Raw genomic sequence first — 25757 nt, 5'->3', positions numbered from 1 at the left:
CGGTCATAGATGGCCCATCGGGAATTTAAAAGGTTTCATAACCTGCATACAGGGCCTATGTCAGCTGTAGCACTGAGAGCTATGATTAAGAAGTTTGAAGAAACTGAATCACTAGGTGTTAAACCTGGCAGAGGACAGAAAGCAGTGCAAGAAGAGACAGTAGCTGACATTGCTACTGTGGTGTTCGACGACACAGGGACCAGTACTGGTCCAAGCACTCGTGCCATAGCTCGCAAACTTGATATGGCTTATGGTACAATCTGGAAAATCTTACGGAAAATGCTTCACTTCTATACGTATAAGTTAAGTCATGTGCAAGCACTCACTATTGCAGATTATGATAAGCGCATGACTTTCGCGCTAACGTTTCTTGCCCGAATGGAAGTCGCCAATGACTGGTCTTGCGGAATATTGTGGGGTGATGAGGCTCATTTTTATTTGAATGGGTCGGTCAACACTCACAACTGCAGAATTTGGGCATCTGAACATCCCCAAGCAATCCAGCAAGTACCACTGCATTCTCCAAAAGTAACCGTGTGGTGTGGCTTCACAGCTGATTTCATAATAGGACCATACTTTTTTGAGCATATTACCCCTACAGTCCTGTAACCTGCTCCATTACTGGAGAGATTTATCGACAAATGCTGGAAAATTTTGTCATTCCTGCATTGCAGCAAAGACAATGTTTGGACTCCATAATTTTTTTGCAGGATGGAGCACAGCCACATAGTGAACATTCAGTACAGCGCCTTTTACGGCAGCATTTCAGTAATGAGAGGGTTTATCAGTCAGTTCTTTCTGATGACATCGCTGCCTCGATCCCCGGACATCACTCCATGTGAATTTTGTCTGTTGGGGTATTTGAAATCCATTGTGTATGTTGGGTGGCATTCCCAACTTACATATCATGAAAGAGAACATAAGACAGGCTGTTATGAACATCCAATCCGACTCCTTACGCTCAGCTGTAGAGCATGCCGGATGCAATTTGTTGTACACAAGAAAGGTCAGCACATTAAAAATCGTGTATGTGGTCCAGGGAACCCTGATTCCGATGAATAAAACAATATTTCCTGTGAGTTCAATCTCTACATTAATTTAGTTGTTTTAGTTTAATTATTGTTATTCTTATTATCATTGTAACGTGCCACATATCCACGCTGGAATGAGTGACGCGGCTGTCGCTTACACCATCCAAATGTTATTATTCCATTTTATCTGCCTTTAATATAATTATCTGCTTGTTATCGGCTCTGCCAGCTCTAAAATTTCTCCTATTGGCGACTTTTGGTACTAAATATTTTTTTGCGGAAATCATCTCCCATGCCTTCAAAAGTCTCAATATAAAATTTGGTCTCATTCCATTATTGATTTTAGCTACAGATGCCTCCAAAGAGGGAAAGTTATTTTATGGCCACCCTATATAAATATACCAAAATAGAAAAAAAAAACAATCTCCAAAATACTCAGGTCTAACCCTAGACAGTGAACTGAGATTTAAGCTCATATTACAAATATATCTAATAAAGCTCTTAAAAAGCTTAATATCATCAAAGGGCTTTGTGGAACAAAGTGGGGTGCTAAACCGAAGACACTCAAAATTACATATACGGCACTCATACGAGCCACTATGGAATATGCCTCATCAATCTGGGCTCCTAATAAATTTGAGCTTCCATTAGCTCAAAAGAAAAACTTGACTGAGTACAATCAAGAGCAGCAAAAATTATCATAGATGCAGTCTCATCCACAAATAATTTAAAAGCTCAAGAAGAGTGTGGGCTTCACATACTAGAAGACAGAAAACTCTCCACAGTTAAATTCACTAACAGAATAAGGAGCCACCAACAGGATCACATCTCATTCAGGACTTTCGATGCCTTGACAAGAAAATCTAGACTAAAGAGATCACCTACATTACAATATGATCAAGAAATTAGGAAACAGATTGACTTAGAGCACCTATTCATTGAAATAAGCAAAGAGCCATTCTTTTTCACTATTCTACCAAAAAACACAATGATAAACTTAAATTTCCTCGAACCTTGTTCAAAAAAGGAATCACAGCAAGAAAATAAATGAAAAGGACTTGACACTATACAGGGTGTTCGGGATAAATTTGACAGTTTCGTAAGGAAAAAGAAAATCTTCTTTGTATCTATTAAATTTAATGAATTGACAAAAAAACATTACAGGCAGAGTTAATTACAATACTATCAACAAGATTTACTCAAAATAACCACCATTAGCATCGATCACAGCTTCAATTCTGCTTCGGAACCTCGAACAAGCTGATGCTACAGTCTCCCTGGGAAGGGCCGCAAAAACTGTTTTAATTTTATCCATTAACTGGGCTTTTGTATTACTGGAAGTGCGATTGGTGTCTCTTTCAACTGCGCCCCATACAAAATAATCCATGGGGTTAAGGTCTGGGGAGTTTGGAGGCCAAACATTTGGACTGGTGAAGTCGTAGAAATTTTCAGACAACCATTTTTGACTTTTCCCAGAGGTGTGGCAAGGGGCCGAATCCTGCTGCCATACATACGGCCTACCATTGCCTACCCTTGTTATCCAGGGCTTGACTACAGTTAGCAACTCCACGAACAAAGCCCGAATTCCAATGCCAGGGTTCTTCAACACCTGTTCCTGCAGATTTGCGAGGAATTCTGCTGTACGAACGCAATCAGATCGTCTGCTAGGGATCTTTCTTCTTGCTACATCCTCGTAGTCACCATTGCAAGTCTCTAGTTCATGCCTGATTGTTTTTACTGTATTCAGGGAGCATTGGGCAGCAGTCGTAATATCCTTATTTTGATGGCGGGCACGAATCATCATGATACAAGTTATTCTCTTCCATGATTCAGGTGGGTTCCAGCTATCCATCCTTTCTGACATCTTGTATGTGAATGAAGAAGGGTCCAAACTTTTAAATGAAGAGAAGTGTGTGTTAATACATGTAACTTACGGAAAAATATAATTAATTATAAATATGTCAAATTTATCCCGAACACCCTGTATATCACTTAAATAATCCAAACCATGTCATTGCCTGCACTGATGGAATCATCTGACGAAGCACTCAACCAAGGAGGTTCAGGAGTTTTTCTAACTCTACCTGTAGGCGAGGAAATGCAAATGCACAGCTGGCAAAATAGCTTCAAACTTCACTTGTGAATTAACAGCCATACAAACAGCTCTCAAATTAAGTAATAAACATTACAGAAAGAATAACCATCTACAGCGACTCAAAATCTGCACTTGAGGCATTAAAAAATGGAAAAACAAAACTCACATGGGAAATTCTTTAAATTACTTTAAATTATCAAATTTAAAGCCTTAAATTTGATAAATAAGAACTGCACACTGCAATGGATACCAGCCCATGTAAATATTGAAGCAATGAAAGAGCAGACAGACTAGCCAAAGAAGCAAGATACTTACCTCAAAAATTACACCCACTATCATTAACTGATGCTGCAAATTTATTTTCCACATGGTTAGACTATAATAAATTTAGTTTAATCCTTTATCCAAGTGTAAGCAAATAAAGTTCGCACCTGAAGTATCTTCAGGACTGAGGCAACTTGTAGTAAAGGTGGAACAAACTCTCATCACTCCTTGTGTCAGTGACGAGACGTCAATAAAGCTTGAAACTGATCTGGGTAGTGGCCCTTCCATTAATGCATAGTGTTATACATGTCCACATGGAGATGTGTTTTGCATTATGGGAGATACTCGTAGGCAACTCATAGGTAAATATGACCTCTCCATTGCTTCTGCCTTAGTATTGTGACTTCTGGGTCTGGCTCCCACCAACGAGACCTTAATAAAGGTCGTTACCCCGCACTTAAACAGGGAAACCGATCTGAGTAGTGGCCCTTCCCTTAATGCATAGCATTATACATGTTCGCAAGGCGATGTGCTTTGCATTATGGGAGATACTGAGACAAGGAGTGATGAGAGCTTGGTCCACCTTTACTACGAGTTGCCTCAGTCCTGAAGATACTTCAGGTGCAAACTTTGTTTGCTTACGCTTGGATAAAGGATTAAACTAAATTTGGTATACTAACATGCTAACACTGTCGACAAAATAAGATCGGTAAAACAAACTATCAAGAAGAAGAATGAAATCAGTGAAATTGATGAAAATAGAGAAATAACCACAATCATCACCAGACCAAGAATGTAACATTTTAAAGGCATGAAAATTCATCCAGATGGTAATAGGAGCTATGGAACATGCAAAAACTGTCCAGGAGTTGAACTAACACCTGTCCATATTTATTCTTGTCCAGCAATTGCTGCTGCTCTACAGAAAATTGACAATAACCCTAAAGAAAAGCTCTACTCCACCAAAGTTCAACAGATTGCCAAAGCAGTTCTACAGATCCACGGTCATATCTAGAAGCTCTTCAATGGACTTGACAACAATAACAAAGGAATAGCCAGTTCAACTGAACACTTTTGACACCTGTGCTGATATCCTATCAGTTCCTATTGCCGAATTCTAATTTTGTGCAACAGCTCTAATATCTCCTACTCATATACCAGAGTTTCTTCATCCAATGAAGTGGTAGCAGTAAACTCAATATTGTATACACCAGGTTGATAGCTTTTAACAAAATCGACACTCATTAGTTGAACAACCTCTTCTGCATCTGTCACCCTCTCACCATCTGCTCATACTGCTTGAGGAAGTTGTTTCATAACAACTCATGAGATTTTAATGCTACCCAATCAATGTTTGGATAATTAAAGTCCTCCATTATGATTACTCTTTTTGCTTCCATCATCTTTATTTGGTGATGTATTTCTTCATCACTAGCAACTGATCCACCAGGTCTGTAACATCACCCTGCTGTGTATTTGATCTTGTTAGATTTCACCTCATGCCAAATGGCTTGAAACCCACTGCCACATAAAAAACTGTTCCTAGTATTACAATCATAAGTTTCAACAATAACTGGATTCACGTCACCTGATATGATTAACAGCGTGCCCGCTCCACTCCTATCCTGTCCATCCTTCCTAAATATACTGATGCCTTTACACTCGATACCAGTTAATATGTTTGATTCTGATAGCCAGGTTTCACTGATGCCTACAATCTGAGGTACCAACATTTTGATCAAGGCAATAAACTCTATCCCTTTTGTTTCTGGTACTCCTAGTACCAGAAACATAGACATAATAAGCTACCTGCTTCTTGTTGTAATGGCTTTTTGTCTGTAGTCTGCATGACACAGTTAGAAAACTTTGAGATCTCAGTCTTCAGTAATACCTTATATATGCAGACATCTTTGCACACGGTTGATGGATCTGAACCGGACAAACACAAAGTCAAAATTGTTCTCTCCTCATAATCATTTCCATGGTTATATCCATTCCGTCATTAACATAGTTATATAACATTGTCACTTTTAGACACATTCTCACCATTCCTCCCATTATAATTTAGTTTTCCCTGACTCTGTGTTAGGTCTTATACTAGTTATTGGTTTTTCAAGACTCCTGATGCCAAACGCATCTAATTGTTAGGCCATCCCTCTTATACAAATCCAATCTTCCCTAAAACTCACTCCACACATCCATTCTTTCTACACAGGCAATGCATCGTATCATTTGCCTTCAAAGCCCTTTTTCTTAATTCATTTTTATCATATCGAGGTAATATACATATGATTTTTATTTTCTCACTCTTCACTCTAGTTTTTTCCAACAACTTTCGTATCCTCTCTCATACTGTACTTATCGCCAGTTACGTCATTAGTACCTACTACAGTTACGATCTTGTTAACTTTTCTTTTCTGTTTTTCTGTTCGTGTGTTATGTTTGTAATTTTTGCTCCAGGAAAATTTGGTTATAACCCACTCATCAACAGCACGTTTTATGATAGAGTTACCATGCCGAATAATATCCTTCTTTTTACAATCAATTTGCTTACCTGATTTGTCTGTAATATCTTAATATTGCAATATCTTAACAAAAATATGTTATAAAATATTAAAATGTACACCAATATACTATAAAACACTAAAAATAGTAAAAAGTACAGTAATATACTATAAAACACTAATTTTCCAAAACACACTAAAACAGAGCTAAAAATTCCAATTTTACAAGAGCACTAGATTTACCAACCAATCTCAATGTAGCATCGAATCCTGTTCCATGTTATGCTAAAATGAAACCCTTTACATAATTTGGAAGCATATTTCTTTGGTGTATTAATGGGATATTGATCTGTAATCTGATAAGTAGAATGATCTTTTAGATTGCACTTTTTTGTAACGTTTGGTTGATTATTATAGCAGCATTACTCATCTTTGATTATAATAAAATTAGTGTTGCACGGTTTTATTATTATTATTATTTTATTTAAAGCTGTTATTTCTTTCTGTGGAATATTGTTTTTGAGTTGGTGGAAGTTGGATTCATTTAGGATATTGGCTATATTTGAACAAATATTGCTATCCATTTTGGGAAGTGGATTGTAGATCTCACATTCAACATTCATCATCCTTTCCAATTTAGATACTTTATAGTAAAGTTATAGACTTTGATTGGAGGCATTAGTTCTTCAACTCATCCATCTCTTAGGATGGATAGAGTCTCCTCATCAGGTATCACGATGCATTAATGCAGGCAGCACGTGCAATTGCACTTATGCATGAGAGAGAGAGTCCCAAATTTTAAGACTGTCCTGAGTAGTACAGTTGAATTACAGGATGCTTATCCTTCAGTTGGAGAAGACCTGAGTTCACAGTTATTGTAACGAAAGGAATATATATGGGCTTTTTTTCAGCTGAAGGTTAGTTAGCTGATCTTATATGGCAGTAATAGGATTTTCATAAGTCAAATTTGACCAGAGAACATATGCAGTGAACAGGCTAAAAACACTTGATAGGCATGAAATGTCATAGTGACATTCTGTGTAGATGTTGGGATGTATAGTGGTGTAGAACACCTTCCTGCAACAAGTTCTTGGACTCATTGGATATATCTTGGATATATCATCTAATAATAGTACTTAATAATAAATATATAATCATAATCATGATGATAAATTATTAATTAATTGATTAAAATAGTAATAAATTAATAAGAAGCTATTAGGTTAATAGGTGATTTTTTTTTTTATTCAGTATTAGAGAGTGCCAAAATTGGACATTAATCCTTTTGTCCATTACAATTTTGAATTGTTTCATCTGCTACTTAATGTTAGCTTCAGTGTACAGGATAAAGTTTTTTGTTCTATGATAATGCTGATTTGAAATCTAGTAAAATATCAGCAGCATAATAAATTATTCATTTTGTTTTTTTTGGTGGTATGTTTAATTCCTTTTAAATTGCACTTATTGGACTTTCGTCAGGACTTTTCTTATAGCTTGCTGTAGTCTACCGAGACAAAACAGTTGTCAGAAAAGTCTTTGCTGTGACGAGAGTTTACTGTTGCATGTAACACTCATAAATTACACATTACACATAATGTGTAATTTATGAGGAAATGATAAATAGGAAAAACTGTCGTCTTTGATCTTTTACCAGTTAATAAAAAACTTCAAGATCCATTTGGGAAATTTTGATTTTGTTTTGAAATATGAACAGTATGTTTCAAAGTGATTTCTGTTTATATATATATTTATTTTTTAAATAGCATTTGGCTATTCCAGTTGAAAAAGAAGTAAAACTTTACTGCAGAGATTCTTGGGAATGCAGTATGAATTTTAAAGATGAATGCATTATTCAGGTAAGAATAGGAATATCATGATTTATAGCCATCTAAATAATTTATAGTTTCACACATCTGTATGAATAGTTTATATGATATTTACAAGGGTGGTCTGAAGAGTTCTCGACCTAACAATGAAAAAACGAATTTATAATTTCAAAATTATTTTTATTTTTGAACTTAATTTCCATTAAGACTAATACATTTATTCCAGCGATGCTCCAGTGCCATTATCCTGTCCCTGTAGTAGTTCTCAGTAAGATCTGTAAAATATCCCTCTACAGCTGCAATCACCTCTTGATTTGGAGAAAACGTTGACCAGCGAGGAAGAGTTTTGGGAAGAGATAGAAGTCAGAGGGAGCCAAATCTGGGGAATAGGTTGGATGTTCCAGCTGTTCATAGTGCAGATCCCTTAATTTTTCCATTGCCAAAACACCTTTGTGGGCAGGTGCATTGTCCTGATGAAAGATGATTTTTTTTCTTCTGCAAACTTGGTCTTTTCTCACGAATTTTTTCATCTAGTCCAGTTAAAAAATCGGAATAATATTCCCTGGTTATTGTTTTATCCTTTTCAAGATAATTAATAAAAGAAATGCCTTTAGCATCCCAAAACACTGATGCTATGACATTTCCTGCTGATGAAACCGACTTTGGCACTGAACAACTGGCTTCTGTCCACTGTTTTGACTGCTGTTTGGATTCTGGTATGTAATGGTGAATCCAAGTCTCATCCATAGTGATAAATGCCCACACAAAATCAGTTTTATTCTTGTTAAATTGCTCCAAGCACTGTTCAGAGATTTTCATGCAAGTGCGTTTTTGATCTGCTGTGAGCAAGTGCAGCACCCATCTTGTGCAAAACTTTTTCATTTGCAATTCTTCATCCAAAATATATCCTACACATTCTTTTGAAATGGTTATAGTCTCAGCAATTTCACGCACTTTGACTCGCTGGTCATCCAATACCATATTGTGCATTTGATCAATAATTTCTGGTGTTGTTACACTTTTTTCGACGTCCTTCACATGGATCGTCTTCAAGTCTGGTATGGCCATGTTTAAACTCGACAGCCCATTTCTTAATTGTCATTAACGAAGGGGAAGATGCCCATAAATTATGAACTTTGAGTGAATTTCTTTTGGCATTAAACCTTCTTTTACAAAGAATTTTATAACCGCATGATACTCAATTTTATCTCTTTCAAGGGATACAGACAATACTTTTGCTTCAGACAGCTGTATAAAACAACCTACTTGATAGAATGAATAGAATGACTTGCAATTTCACATGGATGCTTATGACAGATGTTACCAACTTAGAAAAAAAAAATTGTGCCGATAGTGTTGCCATGTATGGTTGAGGCCGAGAACTTTTCAAACCACCCTCGTATATATATTCATTATTTCTTTTATATATACTCATTATTATTAAATGTATCACCTCTTTTAGGAGCTGATACAATTAAATAAATCCATTACACTGGCTTGTATAAGATTATAACTGATTACTAGTTTTGTATAGACCAGTTTCCAATAATAATAATCAATTTCTTGAAATGTATGCCTTCAAGGGGTGGGGGGGGTTGCAGGATTCTAATGACAGTGCTACACATTTAAGTTTACATTATTATTAAATTGCCTTTGTCAGTGACAGATTACCACTTAATAAAGTAGTCATTTACAAGAATATTATCTGATTCCGAAGTCAACATCCTTTCAAGGTGTTTCATGTTTGTGATATTATCTAGTAGGATTCCAAAATTTAATATTATGACTAGAAAATCTGCAATGTCTGTTGTGTAGGAACTCTATGAAAAAGCTTTCAGAAAATTTCTTAGAGTTGTTTCCGATTTTCTTTCCATTGAAACAGCCTCCTTACTTCTACAAGCAAAATTATCTATAAATATCATTACAAAAATGTAATGACAGGCTCTAAATAAAAAAATTAAACAAGATAAGAATAACGTGGTTCTAAAAAATGACAAAGGTGATTCAAGAGTAGTGTTAAATTTCTTAGAATACCTAGGAAAAATACAATCACTTTTATGTGATAGTAACTTCTACAAAAAATGATCATGAACCCCAGAGGACATTTCCATGATAAGACTAACAATTTGATTTAAAAAAAAAAACATGCTGAATTTATCTGAAGACACTAAAAAAACATCTGGAGTCAAGACATCCTTTGGTTCCAAGAATGTATGACATCCCTGAGATGCACAAACAGGACTCACCATTGAGAACTATTGTTGATGCTAGATATTCTTAACAACTTAATTGTTATCCAGATAACTAGCAAACCTGCTAAGCCCCCACATTAGCAGAACATCTTCTTTTATTTAGAATATGATTCATACTTTATAGAATCACTAAAGACATTACAATAGATCCAACTGATTTATTTGCAATAGTGAATCTATTCACCCACATACCAATTCCATCAGACACAGTAAATCTCTTGAAACATTTTTATATAACGAAACCTGTGGTGAATTCTTCACTAAAAACACACGTAATAACCACAGTAATGACTATTTAATTCATAAATATTTCATCCCAAGTATCTTGGGACATCATCAGTACAGTAGTTCAAACAGTACTAGGATTAGCACACAGTTAGAGCGCATGATTACAATGGAATCTCAATATGCGTGCAGTAACATGTTATAGAAGTAAATTAAATATAACTGAAAAAAAGATAATAAAATAAAAATTAAATTAAAAAAAATAATAATAATATATATATAAAGATTATTTAACACAATTTTGTATGACAATTTCGCATACTTTAGGAATAGTAAGAACATCTTTGTGGGTTAAATTTGGTCTGTGTAGTAGGGCTCAAGCACTTTTTTTATATAAACATTCATATTTATATAAAGATCTGTGTAAAAGTTTCAACTTCTCCCAATGGATTCCAAGGTTTGGAGTTTCAACTCCGTGTTGGGAGAGACCAGATTTTTGCGATTTGAAAAGACGAATGTGGTTTTGATGTTCTGAGATATGTTTCTGAACAGACCTACCTGTCTGACCAAAGCAAGACAATTTGCAGGAGCATGGGATCTCATAAATGCCAGGTAACATCAGAGGTGAGAGTTGTCCTTAGGAGAAGGTAACAAGTTATAGATTTGGTTGATAGGTTTGTAAGTAGTGGCAAAATTGTATTTCTTCATAATTTTTGAAAGACGTTTGGAGATGCCTTTGACGTAAGGTATGGGAATCCTATGGACTTCTTGTCTGGGTTGATGTGTGGGAAGGTGACTGATGATTTTTTGAGTTGTTTTAAGATTATATCCATTTAGTATAGCTGTATTTTTGATTATTTCTAGTTCTTGGTTTAGAGAATCTTCAGAGGAGCAGAATTTGTGTGCTGTGGAAACTAGTGATTTAATGATGCCAAATTTCTGAGATGGATGATGAGTGCAAGAATTGTGAATGTAGCTACCTGAAAATGTGGGCTTGCGATAGACAGACGTGGCGATGGAACCATCTTCTTTTCTTTGAATGTGTAAATCCAGAAAGGAGATACCCTGTGGAGATTCTTTTTCTAGCGTAAAGTTGATGCAAGGATGAAGAAGGTTTATTTTATCCAGAAACAGTTGTAATTCCTGTTCGGGATGATCCCAGACTGCAAATACGTCGTCGACATATTGTAACTAAATTTTTGGTTTGGGTTCAAAAGTGAATATTTTTTTCTTCGAGGTGTTCTAGAAACAGGTTTGCTAAGTTTGGTGATAAAGGAGATCCCATTGCTGTTCCTTCTTCTTCTTTGTAAGTTTGACCTTTCCAGATGAAGTAACCGGATGTAATAACAAATTTGAATAATTCAACTATATCAGAAGGAAATTTTTGAGTTAAAAAAAAAACTCAAGACATACCATGCTAGACCTCCCAGAATTTATGGCTTACCTAAGCGTCATAAAATTAACGTTCCTCTCAGACCAATCGTAGATTCTGTTAGCAGTCCAACTTACAAGTTATCAAGATTCTTATCTAACCTTCTCTGTCTTCATATAGGCTACTCAGCCTCCTCAATAAAAAATTCCGCAGAGTTTCATGCAAAAATAAAAGACATTCAACTGTTAAAAACTGATTTGTTAATTAGCTTCGACATTGTCTCCCTCTTCACGAACATTCCCCACAAAGAAACAGTAGAATTATTAACTCAAAAATTTCCTTCTGATATAGTTGAATTATTACAAAAAATCATCAGTCACCTTCCCACACATCAACCCAGATAAGAAGAAGTCCATAGGATTCCTGTACCTTACGTCAAAGGCATCTCCGAACGTCTTTCAAAAATTATGAAGAAATACAATTTTGCCACTACTTACAAACCTATCAACCAAATCGATAACTTGTTACCTTCTCCTAAGGACAAACTCTCACCTCTAATGTTATCTGGTGTTTATGAGATCCCATGCTCCTGCAAATTGGCTTACTTTGGTCAGACAGGTAGGTCTGTTCAGAAACGCATCTCGGAACATCAAGACCACATTCGTCTTTTCAAACCGCAGAAATCTGGTCTATCCCAACACGGAGTTGAAAATCCAAACCGTAGAATCCATTGGGAGAAGTCTAAAACGCAGATCTTTATATAAATATGAACGTTTATATAAAGAAAGTGCTGAAGCCCTACTACACAGACCAAATTTAAACTGCAACGATGTTCTTACTATTCCTTAATTATTTTATGCGAAACTGTCAAACAAAATTGTGTAAAATAATCTTTATATATATATATATATTATTTATTATTATTTTTTTTTTAAATTTCATTTTTATTTTATTATCTTTTTTTCAGTTATATTTAATTTACTTCTATAACACGTTACTGCATGCATATTGAGATTCCTTTGTAATCATGTGCCCTAACTGTGTACTAATCCTAGTATTGTTTGAACTACTGTACTGATGATGTCCCAAGATACTTGGGATGAAATATTTACGAATTAAATAGTCATTACTGTGGTTATTACGTGTGTTTTTACTCTTTAAACATTATATCAGTAGTACATTCTTCAAAGTCCAAGATTAATATTTTGAAAAGAAAGAACGAATAGAAATGGGCTCTTCCCTCTCTCCCTTGTTAGCTGACCTATTCATGGAGTGGGGGAAACACCTTTCACCAAGATATACACACCTAAAGTTTGGCAGAGATATGTCGACAATATTTTCATCATTTGACCCAGCTCTGTTACCCAGTTAAAATAATTCATCATGTACCTAAACAACCTTCTCTGTCAAATTAAATTCATTGTTGAATTAGAGGCAAACAGGTCTTTACCATTTTGGATAAGCTTTTTGAAATATCTGAACAAAACAAACTAGATTTCTCCTTTTTATAGGAAGCCAACAGACACCAGATGTTACGTGTCACACCACATTACTGCCCGACGCAGAAATCAGGCACTATTAATAATATAATATATAATTAATAAAAATAATATATATATATTCTAACACTTAGTTTCTTTTAGTGGAAATTCTATAAGCCCTATTGCATGGAGGACTTACAGAATTTCCCCTGAAAGAAACTAAATGTTAGAATACCTGAGTTCCACCAAAGAATGGCTACAATAGAACATTAATCAGGAAAATCCTATGTTGACCTCCAAGACAATTGGACAAATGTGAAAACCAGTCACAGATAAAATAGCAGGTATGCTGCACAACAAAATGTAAAGGTTGGCTTCTGCCTCGACAACAAGATCTTTAATCACCTGAAACTTCCCAAACTTCCCCATCCACCCCTTAAAAAAATCAGGTGTCTACAAAATCAGCTGTAGTTATTTTACACCATAGAATGGGCAGACAGATTAAGAAGAAGTATATCACTCTGAAAACTTCAAGGAAGTATTCAGAATAATCTATGTCATCACTCCAATGGCAGATTGATTTACAAAGGAGCTTATTAGAATGCAATGTTTGTTTTGATGTCCATTGTACAATGGACCAAAGTTGTAAACCTATAGTTATATCAGTACCACAAATGAGCTAAGAGATTGTTTCAATTTTTTTTATTATTTATTAAATTTTTAAAAAATATTTTTATTTAGTTTTTTTTTACATAATCTTGAAACCTTGCTCTGCAGACCGAACTTATAACTTTTTCAAGCACTTTAGACCTCCAGTAAATGGAGTAATAGTGATCATCACTCTATTTACTTGTAGATGACTTTTATCATACTGAATGATGAAATTCATCTCCCACCTAGAGACATTCATAAACATCTGTGCCCATGGAAGGATTTAAACCGGTAGCCTGTTGGTTGGAAATCGAGTATGTTAGCTTCTAGACTAATTAGGCCAGTATTGCTGTGTGATGTGTGTGTTTCAAAACTATTAGTCGGATATCTTTATAGAATTATTTTTATAGTTAAAGAAAAGCTAATCTGTCCCTATTGACAAATTATTAATTTTACTACTCTTAAAAATGACCCCAAAAACTCATCATAACAAGGCAGTGACTAAAGCTAAAGTTGTTGCCACTGAGGAGAGCATTTGTCCTGAACAAAAGCACTGCTGCAGTGATGATAATAATTTATCTGAGGATACGTTGACATTAGAAATAGCTCGGTTAAAAGAAATTATTAGGAAATCGACCAGGGAATTGGATAAGGTGGAAAAATGTTTGTGTAAACTTTGACAGGATAAGAAAAAGGATGAGAACAAGAACAGGCAGGAAAATACTGAATATGGAAATCAAAATATTAATAACAACAAGGTAAGTCAGTTAATATCTAAGAAAAAAGAGGTAATATGGTATGGTGACTCAATTTTAAAATTTGCGCTTGCTGACGGGGTCACGACTTCTAGTTTCCTGGGAGCGAAAATTAAAAATATGACAAACGTAATTGAAAACCAAAAAAGAAATGGTAGTGCTGGTATGTACTAATAATTTAAGTGGTGACAGACATAGTGTGAGAGAAGATATGAAAGGTCTGTTGGAAGAAGTGAGAAAGAAATGTGTGTGAAAGAGTAAAAATTGTACAATTACTACCTAGATATGATAGTACTGAGTTAAGAAGGAGGGTGATGATAGCAAATGATTTCATGCACAGGCTATGTATGTAGACGATATGGATGTGAGTTTTTAGATGTGTGGGGTGTGTTTGATGGCAGTAAAGATTTGTATAAGAATGATGGCCTGCACTTGAATTCATTTCGCATCAGAAACCTGGAGAAATTACTTCTTGGTTATGAGACCCAATGCAGAGAAACTAGATCATCATGGGAGGAATGGGGAAAATGTGTGTGAAAGTTCAGCTATGGTATACAAACGTGATAAAGATACGAATGCCTTTGAACGTAGTTATGTATGTGGCCATGGAGTGGAAAAATATGCTTTGGGTTCGGTCCTTTTAAGTATTAATGCTTCTTATATTGTCTGGGGAGGGAAAAGAGAAAATTCTAGAACAAGACCAAATAGATTGTATATCTAATTATAAGAATAGGAGCATTAGAAACAAAGGGATTGAGTTTGTTGCATTATTGAATACAATGTGGCCTAAGATTGTTGGCATTAGTGAAACCTGGCTATCAGAATCAGATATGGTAAGTAGGATCGAGTGCGGATATACTATTTTAGGAATGACAGAAGAGATAGGAGAGGAGGAGTGCTACTAATGATATCAAATGTCTTAAGTCAAGTTAGAGGAGAAATACAAGAAAACAATGATGGTAACAATGTCCCATGTAGTGATGAGTTCGAGTCTATCTGGTGTGAAGTGGAGGTTAACAGAATGAAATATATGGTGGGGTGTTGCTACAGACCTGGCAGCTCAGTTGTAGGGGATGAAGAAATGCATCGCCAATATAGCCTTATGGGTACCAAGCGAATGATCATTACAGGTGACTTTAATTTTCCAAACATTGATTGGGTAGAAGAGAAATCTCATGATAAGAAAGAACAGGAATTTATTGAATTGTTGTGAGACAACTTTCTCAAGCAGCATGTGAAAGAAGGAACTCGAGATCAAAGAGTGTTCGAATTGCTCATAGTGTCAGAAGGGATCTCTGTCAAGAATATGGCTATTTTACCACCAATTGGTGACAGTGATCATGCTGTTCTTTCTTAGGAAGTATCTACTTGTATTAAAGCTCCGATAAAAAAAAAAAAAAAAGGCTACATGCTGAACTACAAAGCTGGAAGTTATGATCAACTTAGAAGAATATTATCTTTGGTCCCATGGTATCAGTTACTGAATGGAAAAAATGTCAGCAATGCATGGGAATCTTTGAAAAAGTGCTTGAATGAGACGGTATTTCAATGTATCCCTAGCGTTCGAAGAATAAATAGGTTGGGAGTGAAATGGATGTGCTGCCTTATTAAGCAAGAGATCCACAAGAAGAAGATGATGTGGAAATAATATCGTGAGAATAAGAGTTAGAGGAGTTATGAAATATATAAAGCTCAGGCCAGAAAAGTAACGAGTATTGTGAGAAAAGCTAAAATGGAGTATCAAAAGAAATTGGCCATGCAAGCTAAAGGCAATCCGAAAGAATTTTATCGTTATGCCGCAAGCAAAAGAAAGAATGAATGTGGAAGAATAACTTTATTGAATGCAGATGGTACACGAGTGTCGGAAGCTAAGGAGACTGTTCAGTTAATGATATATCAATGATAAAGATATATCAACCAGGCATACGTAGCATGGTGCACAGTACTACTGCTACATTGGATGAAGAGTTAGAGGTTCATGAAAATGAGGTTGAAGAGCTGTTGCATAACCTGGATAAGAATTTGTCAATAGGGACAGATGGAATATCAGCCCGTTTGCTAAAGGAATGTTCAGCCGAATTGGCTATGCCTTTTTACATGTTTGTATAACTTGAGTCTCAGATCAGGAATGATGCCACAGGAATGGAAGGAATGTATGATAGTTCCATTGCACAAGGGTGGTGCAAAAACTGACGTGTCTAATTACCGACCTATTAGTATCTCTGGTGTGGTAGTGAAGATTTTAGAGAAGTTGGTAAGAACTTTCATACAGAAATGAGTAAGCAAGCATTCTATATACTCTGCAGGGAACAGCATGGGTTTACTAAAGGAAGGTCATGTTTTAGCAATTTGCTCATATTTTATAACAATGTTATGGCCGAGTTGGATAAAGGGAATGGATACACTATGATAATGTTGGATTTTTCTGAGGCATTTGTTAGGATACCACACGATAGGCTGTTGCATAAACTGGAGGATATGGGATGGGAGTATAATCTATTGACTTGGATCAGGGGATGGTTGACCGACAGATATCAAAAAGTGGTATACAGTGAGTGTGAATCTGCCAGATTTAAGGTAACCAGTGGTGTACCTCAGGGTTCAGTCCTTGGGCCATTATTGTTCAATTTATACATTAATGACATCAAGGAGGGTCTATCATCAGGTTTGCAATTGTTTGCTGATGATGCAAAGATAGGCAGGGTAATCAGGGATGCTACTGATATTCAGCAATTACAAAATGATTTGAATAGACTGGAAATCTAGGCAAATGAAAATGGCTGTCAGTTTAATGTTAGTTAGTGTAAAGTTATGCACACTGCCATGATTAGAGTTCCAGCGGCATATTATATTAGCTGGGTTATGCTACAAGAAACTGAAAAGGCAAGAGATCTTGGTGTATTGGTGGATAAGAATTTAAAGTTCAAAGGTCACATAGGGGGACCAAATTGTATTCTTATTGGTTAAACCAAAATATAGAATGATGGTACAACATGACAAAATTTCATGCCGGCTGGGGCGTCGCCCGGTTAAACAAGGCCCCCGTTGTTTTCGCCAGGGGAACCAGGGCGAACAGCGAAAAGTCAGCTACTGGAAGAAATCTGAAAATAAACCCCAACTCAACATCACCAGAGTTAAAGATCGGTACTATCAACGTAAGAAGCCTGAATGGCAAAGAAATGGAGCTAGCTGAGAAATTAGATAAGTATCAGATCGACATAATAGGGGTGACTGAAACAAAAAACTGGTGAGATCTTTCTGAGCAATAAATACAAAATGTTATATTTAGGCAATGACAATTAAGGAAAAGAAGGAGTAGCCATAGTATTCAACACAAAATACGAGGCTAATCTTCTTGAATGGCAGTCAGTCTCAAGTAGAGTAATGTGGGCAAATATGAGAATGGGGAACTGGACAATGAGACTTATTTGTGCCTATGGTCCCACAGAAGGTTCTACTAAAGTAGAAGTGGAAGAATTTTTTGAGTCCTTAGAAAAAGCAACTGACACAATGAAAAATGAAAAGTTATCCTTGTTGGGGATCTAAATAGCAGAGTAGGAAATGATTGTGAGACATACAAAAATATTTTGGGAAAATTTGGAGAAAAGAGCAAAGCTAATCATAATGGCAAATATCTGTTGGATTTCTGCTCAGGACATGGACTGGTTATTACTAACACCATGTTCCAACATGAAAATGTGCACAAATTCACATGGAGAGAAGAGGCTAGGAATAAGAAAAGTCTCATTGACTATGTTATTGTTGATAGTGATGTTTTCTCCCTGGTGCAGGACACCAGAGTGTACAGAGGATTTGAAATTGGAAGTGATCACTATTTAGTCTTGAGCAGGATAAAATTGAATTTCATATTGAAAAGAATAACATGTAAGAAAGTTTTAAAGCGAATAAAAGTTGAGCAGCTCTTAGACTAGGAAGTATTCATGACTGTAATCTGTGTGTGTTCATGGGGCCGTTTGCCTGTTCTGGGGGGATGAAAAACCTGCGTTTCCAGGTGGGGGAACCCCCCCCCCCTACCTCCATGAGACTATCCAACTCACCTTTTGTCAAAAGATACCAGATAAAGGTTCCTCACATTGCCAACAGAATTGAATCCAGGTGTTTCCGACCAAAGGGCTTCCTCTATGCTGACAGAGTTATGGAGGCTCGCGTATAATAGCTATAATAAAATCAAATAATTTATATTCATCCTGTTTTGCAGGATGAAAATAAAACACAAGATGAAGATCAACCACCAAAACATATTGTGGATGATCTACATCAAGAAGTTGATCTTTACCAACAATTTTATTAATTGATATGCGTGCTATGTAATGTGCTATATAACCTTAGATGAGAGGTAAGAGCATGCTTTTTCTTGGTGCTTGTATGAGCCAACTAACCATTTCAGTGAATATAATTTTTGTCATACAAAAGGACAAAGCTTTTCAAGGAAAAGTACAAATTTGAAATATGAATGTTAATTTCTTTAGATAGTGGATGATTTTTCATTGTTTGAATCAATCAAGCTCCACCATTCTGATTATTAGAGGCCTGAATGGATTTAAAAAAGTTTCTTATACAAAAGGAACAAAATTCTTAGAAATTTCATAAAAATTTCAAAAAAAAAAAAAAAAAACCTTGTTTTTTTTCCCCATCTTGCCAGTGCTTAAGAGACATAAAATAGAATTTGGTTAAATTTTGTTAAAATTTAACTGAATATAATTTTAAGGTCAGAGATTTTATCTGCCAAAACTAACATGAAAATTTGCAACAAAAAAGATGCCAACAGGAAATAAACAAAATAAAATCAAAATTAAATATTAAATTGCTTGCTAGGGTATTTTAATTTGTCATCGAGTCACAATGCATGAGATTCATTTTTTTATTTACTTGGTTGTACTCCTCTATTCCACCACCATACCAACCTGAATTTGGTACTGCATATAGTAAAGTCAGTATTGATTGGGAAAGGAAGTTAATAAGACGTTGCATAGTATACCTTAATATGTCTGCTGCTGTGTATGTCATAAAAGGGAAAAATATTTGTAAGAAACTGAAATGCAGTACTAGCATAGAGCTGAATTAATTGACAAGAATAGTATGTTTCCATAGTGGGATCCTATGAATGTTGTCTTCCAGTGCTCTAATAGTGAATAAGTTTGAGGAGAGGTATGATAGATATTGTGTAAATAATGATTAGTATGGGTCTCTCATAGTGAGTCTTTTGACTCCATGGAGATACCCATATGATAATAATAGGGTGAGACATTTCACTCTTGTGGTCAATTTACTCCTACCACAGTGGTTCTACTTTCTAACTGCAGTTGCTGGTTAACAATAAACTGCCGAAGTTGTCAATGTTTAACTTTTGTTGGTGTTAGTATACTTGCATATCTATTTCTGAATTTCTGCCTTATAACTTAATAATTGGGATTTTAAACAGATGATATACAGGAGTTCTTATCTGAACTGTGTGTATGCTTATTTTCTTCCATATTAGGATAATGTGCTTTGTGCTAATTTCTCTACTTGTAATTCCAGACAGTGTCAGTGGTTGCATTTTCTCCTTGTGGACTATACCTTGCAGCAGCTTGTGTAAATGGAAGTATATTTGTATGGGATTTTCAAACCGGAAATTGTTTAGAATGGTAGGTTTGTTCATTTTTTATTTATTTATTATTGATGAATTTAAACTACAGAAATTGACATGGGGACTATAGAAGTTAAACTGTTAAGCGATAAATTTCAGGGAGTTCAAAAAAATAAAATAAAATAAAAAAATATAAATAAATAAAATGTTTTAAAATAATGAAAACTAAGGAACCTAAACAGATACAATGTATGTGATTCATTATGAAAGCTTTTGTTACCCCCTTCTTTATATTGATGCAAATTCTGAATGTATTTTTGTAATGCAGATCTGTTTCTTATTCACACTTAGTTGTTATTCATGGTCTTTTAAGAAATTGCTGGCCTGGTTATTCTAGTGGTTAGCATACTCACTCTCCAGCAAACAGGTTGCAGATACAAATTCCACTTGGTGATGGATATTTGTCTTTAGGTAGAAAATGAATTTGGATCACCTGGTTGGCAACATCAACCATCCTATTTATTTATTGGTGACCTGTGAAGTGGCTTGAAAGAATTCCATATTTGGTCTCTAGTCTTCTCGATGTCATTAATGTAGAAATTTGAATAGTGGACTAAGGACTGATCCTTGTGGTGCACCACTATTGATGTTTTATAGTCCCATATTCTCCTATACAAACTCCAAAGTATAACGGTGTATCCATTCCCCTTGTCTAATTCAAAAGTAACACTGTTATAAAATATGAGCAAGTTGCTCAATCATGACATCAGTTAGTACACTCATGCAGTTATAGTGCATAATATAGATTCTCTGTCAACTCACATCTGTATGAGTTGACAGAGGATCTACCATAGTAGATTCCTCCTTATAATTTATATGGGATTATCGTACATTCTTTCCATTACTATGGAATCTTCACTATTCTGAGACTCAAATTATATAGCCTGGTTAACACGTTTATTGCCAATCACGCGATGCGAGTCCTCACCAAACAGCCGATCACGCGTTATCGCGTGGACGTCATTAACTAAATAAAAAATATATATAAAAGTTGGCCACCACACGAAATTCCAATTTTCAGCTTGGCAATGAACGATATCGCGCGATCACGTGATGCAAGTTCTCACCAAACAGCCAATCACGCGTTATCGCGTGGACGTCGCTAACTAAATAAAAAAATTTAAAAAAAATTGGCCACCACACGAAATTCCAATTTTCAGCTTGGCAATGAAAGTGTTAAAGGAACAATCATCTGAGGACTTCTAGCATTCTTATTGAAAGCCCATCAGCTCCTGTTGCCAAATTTTTATTCATTTTGCTCAACAACTCTAGTCCCTCTTCCTCATACTTGGTTTCTTCATATAGCAAAGAGGTAACCGTGAGTTCTGCATTGCATACAGTAGGTTGATAGCTTTTAGCAAAATGGGCACTCATTAGTTGAACAATGTCTCCTTCATCTGTCATTCACATGCCATTGACATTCAGTAGAGTTATTCTTTCATACTCATTCTTTCTTTTACTTCTGGCATAACAATAGAATTCTTTTGCATGGTCTTTAACTTGCAGAACCAGTTTCATTTCAAATTCATACTTGGCTTTCCATACAATAGTTGTAACTCTTATGACCTGCTCCTTATAATTTTCATAACTGGCATCATCCTTATATGCACTGAATTCCTTCACATCATCTTTTTCATAAGAATCTCTTGGTTAATAATGTTAACAGAAAGAGATTTTTATATAGAGGATATTTTCATAATATTAATCCTACCGGCTGCACCATTGTTTAAATATAGGATTTTTATTTATTTCATTTAATCTCTTTTTCTAACAATTATTTTTATTATTTTCGAGTGTACCTATATATTATATGCACAAGGGTTCACTCCTCTTTTTTACTATTTCTTTCAGAATCCAAATAAATCGCTGACTCAAGACCAAAATACAAAATAAACACATTTAATAAAACAAAAACAATATTACATAACTATAACTAACTACAGAATTAATTGGATCCAAGGCCTTTTTAAAAATAAACTTACACTTATGACTAGACTAAACACTTTGTTTTCACAATGACAAAATGTTCATAGCCAGTTTCTCTCTCTGTGTCAAGGCCCTTTTCTGAAGATATATGACTTTATTCTTCATTTTCACAGGATTCTTTCTCATCACTCGTGTAGCACAGATTAATTCTTCCTGACTCAATTCTGTCTCCTTTCCAGTAGAAATAATAATTAGATCCGGCATCCTTAAGACAGATGAAACTTCCTAATCAGCATTTCCTTGAACATTCCTTTGGAACGTAAATAGCAACTTCTTCTTTTATTCACTAATTCTTAATGACAGTTTTAACTCTTCCATTTTAAAAACTCACAGTTCTACGATTCCCTTTTCAGAATCTACTACTAATCTTCCAATTAGCATTTCCTCGAATATTCCTTTTAAAACATCTATAGCAATATTTTCAATTATCAATACTTATTCCATTTATTCCGCGATTCCTTTTTTGGAATATGCTATTAATTTTCTTCTGATTGTCACATAAAAAAACTCAATTTCCTCTGAATCTAAATGTCTGCCGGTCTGTCTTCTTATTTCCTTCCGAACACACTCTTGTTTACAGCCGTTACTCTGATACCGAACCCCTATTCTTGTCAGCTGTCAATCACACATCAAACTTCTCGGCGAGCACGTGCACTCCATGAAAGTGGCAAGCGAGAAACTAGGTATAATGGTTGGCTCGTTAGCAAGAAGAGAATGTCTTCATAAACCTCAACTTTTGATAATTTTAAACTACAATAAAATTCCTGTAAGTAATACAAATATCAAATCCAGTAAGTACATAAATTTTTTAAATGCTTTACATATCACTTTTGATAAAACAAATTCAATAACGGGCACATTGCAAGTGTCGAAAATGCATGTTATGAAACTAAAACTAATAAACAATGCATAAAAATATTCAGAATTTTAAATTATGATTATTTTTACAATAAGATTGCACATCCACTTCACTCCTACCATATTTGTTCTTTGGTCTCTAGAGACACATTCCGATATTGCATGATTTAAGTATTTTTTAAATACTTCCTATGCACTATCGGAATATACTTAGCAGCTGATACTGTGGGATGGAATCTAGCATACTTTTGGTCATAATTTCCTGCTTTGTAGTTCAGCATGTAAACCTTTCTGAATGGAAATCCATAAACTTATTAGCCACTTACCAATTCAGTACAGCATGGTCATCACCAACTGGAGTCAGAATGCTCAAGTCTTTAACTGAAACCCCTTCTTACACTAATGTTGCCCACTTCTCGATGTCTTCATTTTTAATGTGATTCTGCCATTGATGAATCTGATTCTCAGATCCAAAATATATATGTGTTATGAAAACACCAAATACTATAAAAACACAAAAATCAGCCTTGACATACTCGTCGTCGTCGTCCGGTAGCATCCTCTAGCAAGAGGGTTGCAGCAGATGAGCAGCTCAACTTTTGTAGTATGTCAATCATCCACATGATTGACATACTACAAAACACTAACTTCCTTAAAAAATAAAATAAAAAAAAGATAAAAATCACTAATTTTACAAGAGTGCTGACCACTCACCATGTAGCCTTGAATCCTATATATATATAATTTAATCAATTTTTAGGAAGTACATGAGATATTACTTACATTCCTCAGGCCAATATCCGTACTATAATTAGATATTTTGCATTTTTGACAAAATGCTAGTTGTGCATCCCCTTCAACTAAAGAATGCCTTTTAATTTTTGTTATCTTTGTTTTCGAACGGTATGTAAAAACTATGTTGAAATATGTTGAAATGTAAACTAACAGAAAAGTTTGCTTTCCTGTATTTTTTATGCAATTTTTTTACCACCAGCTTCTCTATGCCTATGACGGTTCTTTGCTCTTTTTCATCCTAATTATGGTATTAGAGATACTAGAGATAATGGTGCTTACACTTGAAAGGAGTAAGTCTTTTCATTCAAATTCAAATTAATATCTAATTAGAAACCTCCTGAGTCATCCACAAAAAATCTATACATTTGGTACTAGAAGTACTTTTTTGTGTATGCTTACTACTTTGTCGATTATTACTTTTTGAGCTTGGATTTTGGTCCTAGGTTCTAATTGTTATATATATTAATACTAATAAATTAATACTACTACCTTGAACACGCGACAGTGAGTGAGTGAAACAATACAATTGCAATGGAAAAAAGATCTAAAATCCTATTTTTGGCACCCTCTAACAGGAAAAAAAACCAGCTATGCAGGAGTTCTTAGGATAACAGTCTCCCAAATTTTTCGCAAATTAATGCAACCATATTTGTTAAGGTTGAGAGAATTCTTCAAAGCCATTGCTGACTCAAAAAATAATCCTTCAGATCTGTAATGACTCCTAAATAGCACATTCATTTTATTCAGATAAAAAAATAATCTTTCAGATCTGTAACAACTAAATAACACATTCGTTTTCTTCAGATGGAATACTCCTTGGAGGTCCATAAAAATAACAATAAAAAAAATCTTGTTTCCATCATCATCATCAAATTCCTGACCTGTATCCTCAAGGGGTATACAGGATATGATAGTACTACATGAAAAATTTACATCATTACTAACTTCCTATCTACAATTTTTCTCCAAATCAGTCTGTTACTTGTCAAGACTCCAACATTATCAGATCTTATATTTCTATCGTCTAAGGCACTTTGTACCATATCAATCCACCTATATCTTGGTCTTCCTCTGGGTCGTTTTGCTGTCAACCTGGCAGAGAACACTTGTTTTGCTAATCTTTCCTTGCCCATTCTGTTTAAGTGACCACACCACCTGAGATTAGCTCTGCTAACGCATTCCTGGATGCTGACAATGTCAAGTTCTTTCCTAATATCCTCGTTTTTAATATGATATTGCCATCTGTTCATGCCTATAATCTTTCTCAGGACTCTCATATCTGCGGTCTCTAGTCTTTGATCAAGTGTTTTACATCTGACCCAGCTCTCAGATCCATGAGTTAAAACTGGTTTGAACACTGTCTTGTATACAGCTAATTTAGTGTTCCGACTAATTGCTCTCTTATTCCACATGAATTTATTCAGTTGACTTCCTACCATACCAGCTCTGCTGATTCTGTTGTCTTTTTCTATATTTAATTTACCATCTTCGCCAAAAATCGTGCCTAAGTAGCTGAAATGTTTTAGTTGTTCCACAGGTTCTCCATTCACAACACAGGTGACATTTTCAATGATTTGGCCTATTTTCATTGTCTTTGTCTTTTTATTGCTGACCTTCATACCATATCTATTACAACAGTTATTCAATTTAGTCAGAGAATCATGCAGACTTGTAGCGGATTTATTTACAAGTATAACATCATCTGCATAAAGCAAAGAGCTGACATTAACATCTGAAATTCTGATATCATGTTTAATACCACTTTCCTTCATAATGTGATCCATATAGATAATGAATAACAGAGGGGATAATGTACATCCTTGTCTCACGCCAGATTTAACATTAAACCATCATCCTGTACTTCCTTCATTTCTAACTGCTGACTTACAACTCAAATAAAGACTAAGTATTGCTTGATACAGTGCCCCATTGACACCATATACCTGTAGCGTATTGAATAGCTTCTCTCTTGGCACCTGTCATATGCCTTTTCCAGATCATCAAAACTTAAA

The 25757-nt window shown here is 35.2% G+C and overlaps 1 protein-coding gene across 1 annotated transcript in view; it reads left to right on the top strand.

The window, feature by feature from the left end:
- The window catches only part of Ctf4 (Chromosome transmission fidelity 4), a 525719-nt gene that overhangs the window by 176112 nt on the left and 323850 nt on the right, over positions 1-25757 (top strand). The window contains exons 9-10 of the mRNA XM_090398697.1: positions 7658-7750; positions 19998-20104. Coding sequence (XP_090254823.1) covers positions 7658-7750; positions 19998-20104 — 200 coding nt within the window. The remainder of the gene's footprint in view (positions 1-7657; positions 7751-19997; positions 20105-25757) is intronic.

The sequence above is a fragment of the Typopeltis vanoorti genome, chromosome 10, assembly GCF_054136105.1.
Source record: "Typopeltis vanoorti isolate ZY-2024b chromosome 10, IOZ_Tvanoo_1.0, whole genome shotgun sequence".
Classification (NCBI taxonomy): Eukaryota; Metazoa; Arthropoda; class Arachnida; order Uropygi; family Thelyphonidae; genus Typopeltis; species Typopeltis vanoorti.
This window is presented reverse-complemented; position numbering and strand designations above follow the sequence as displayed.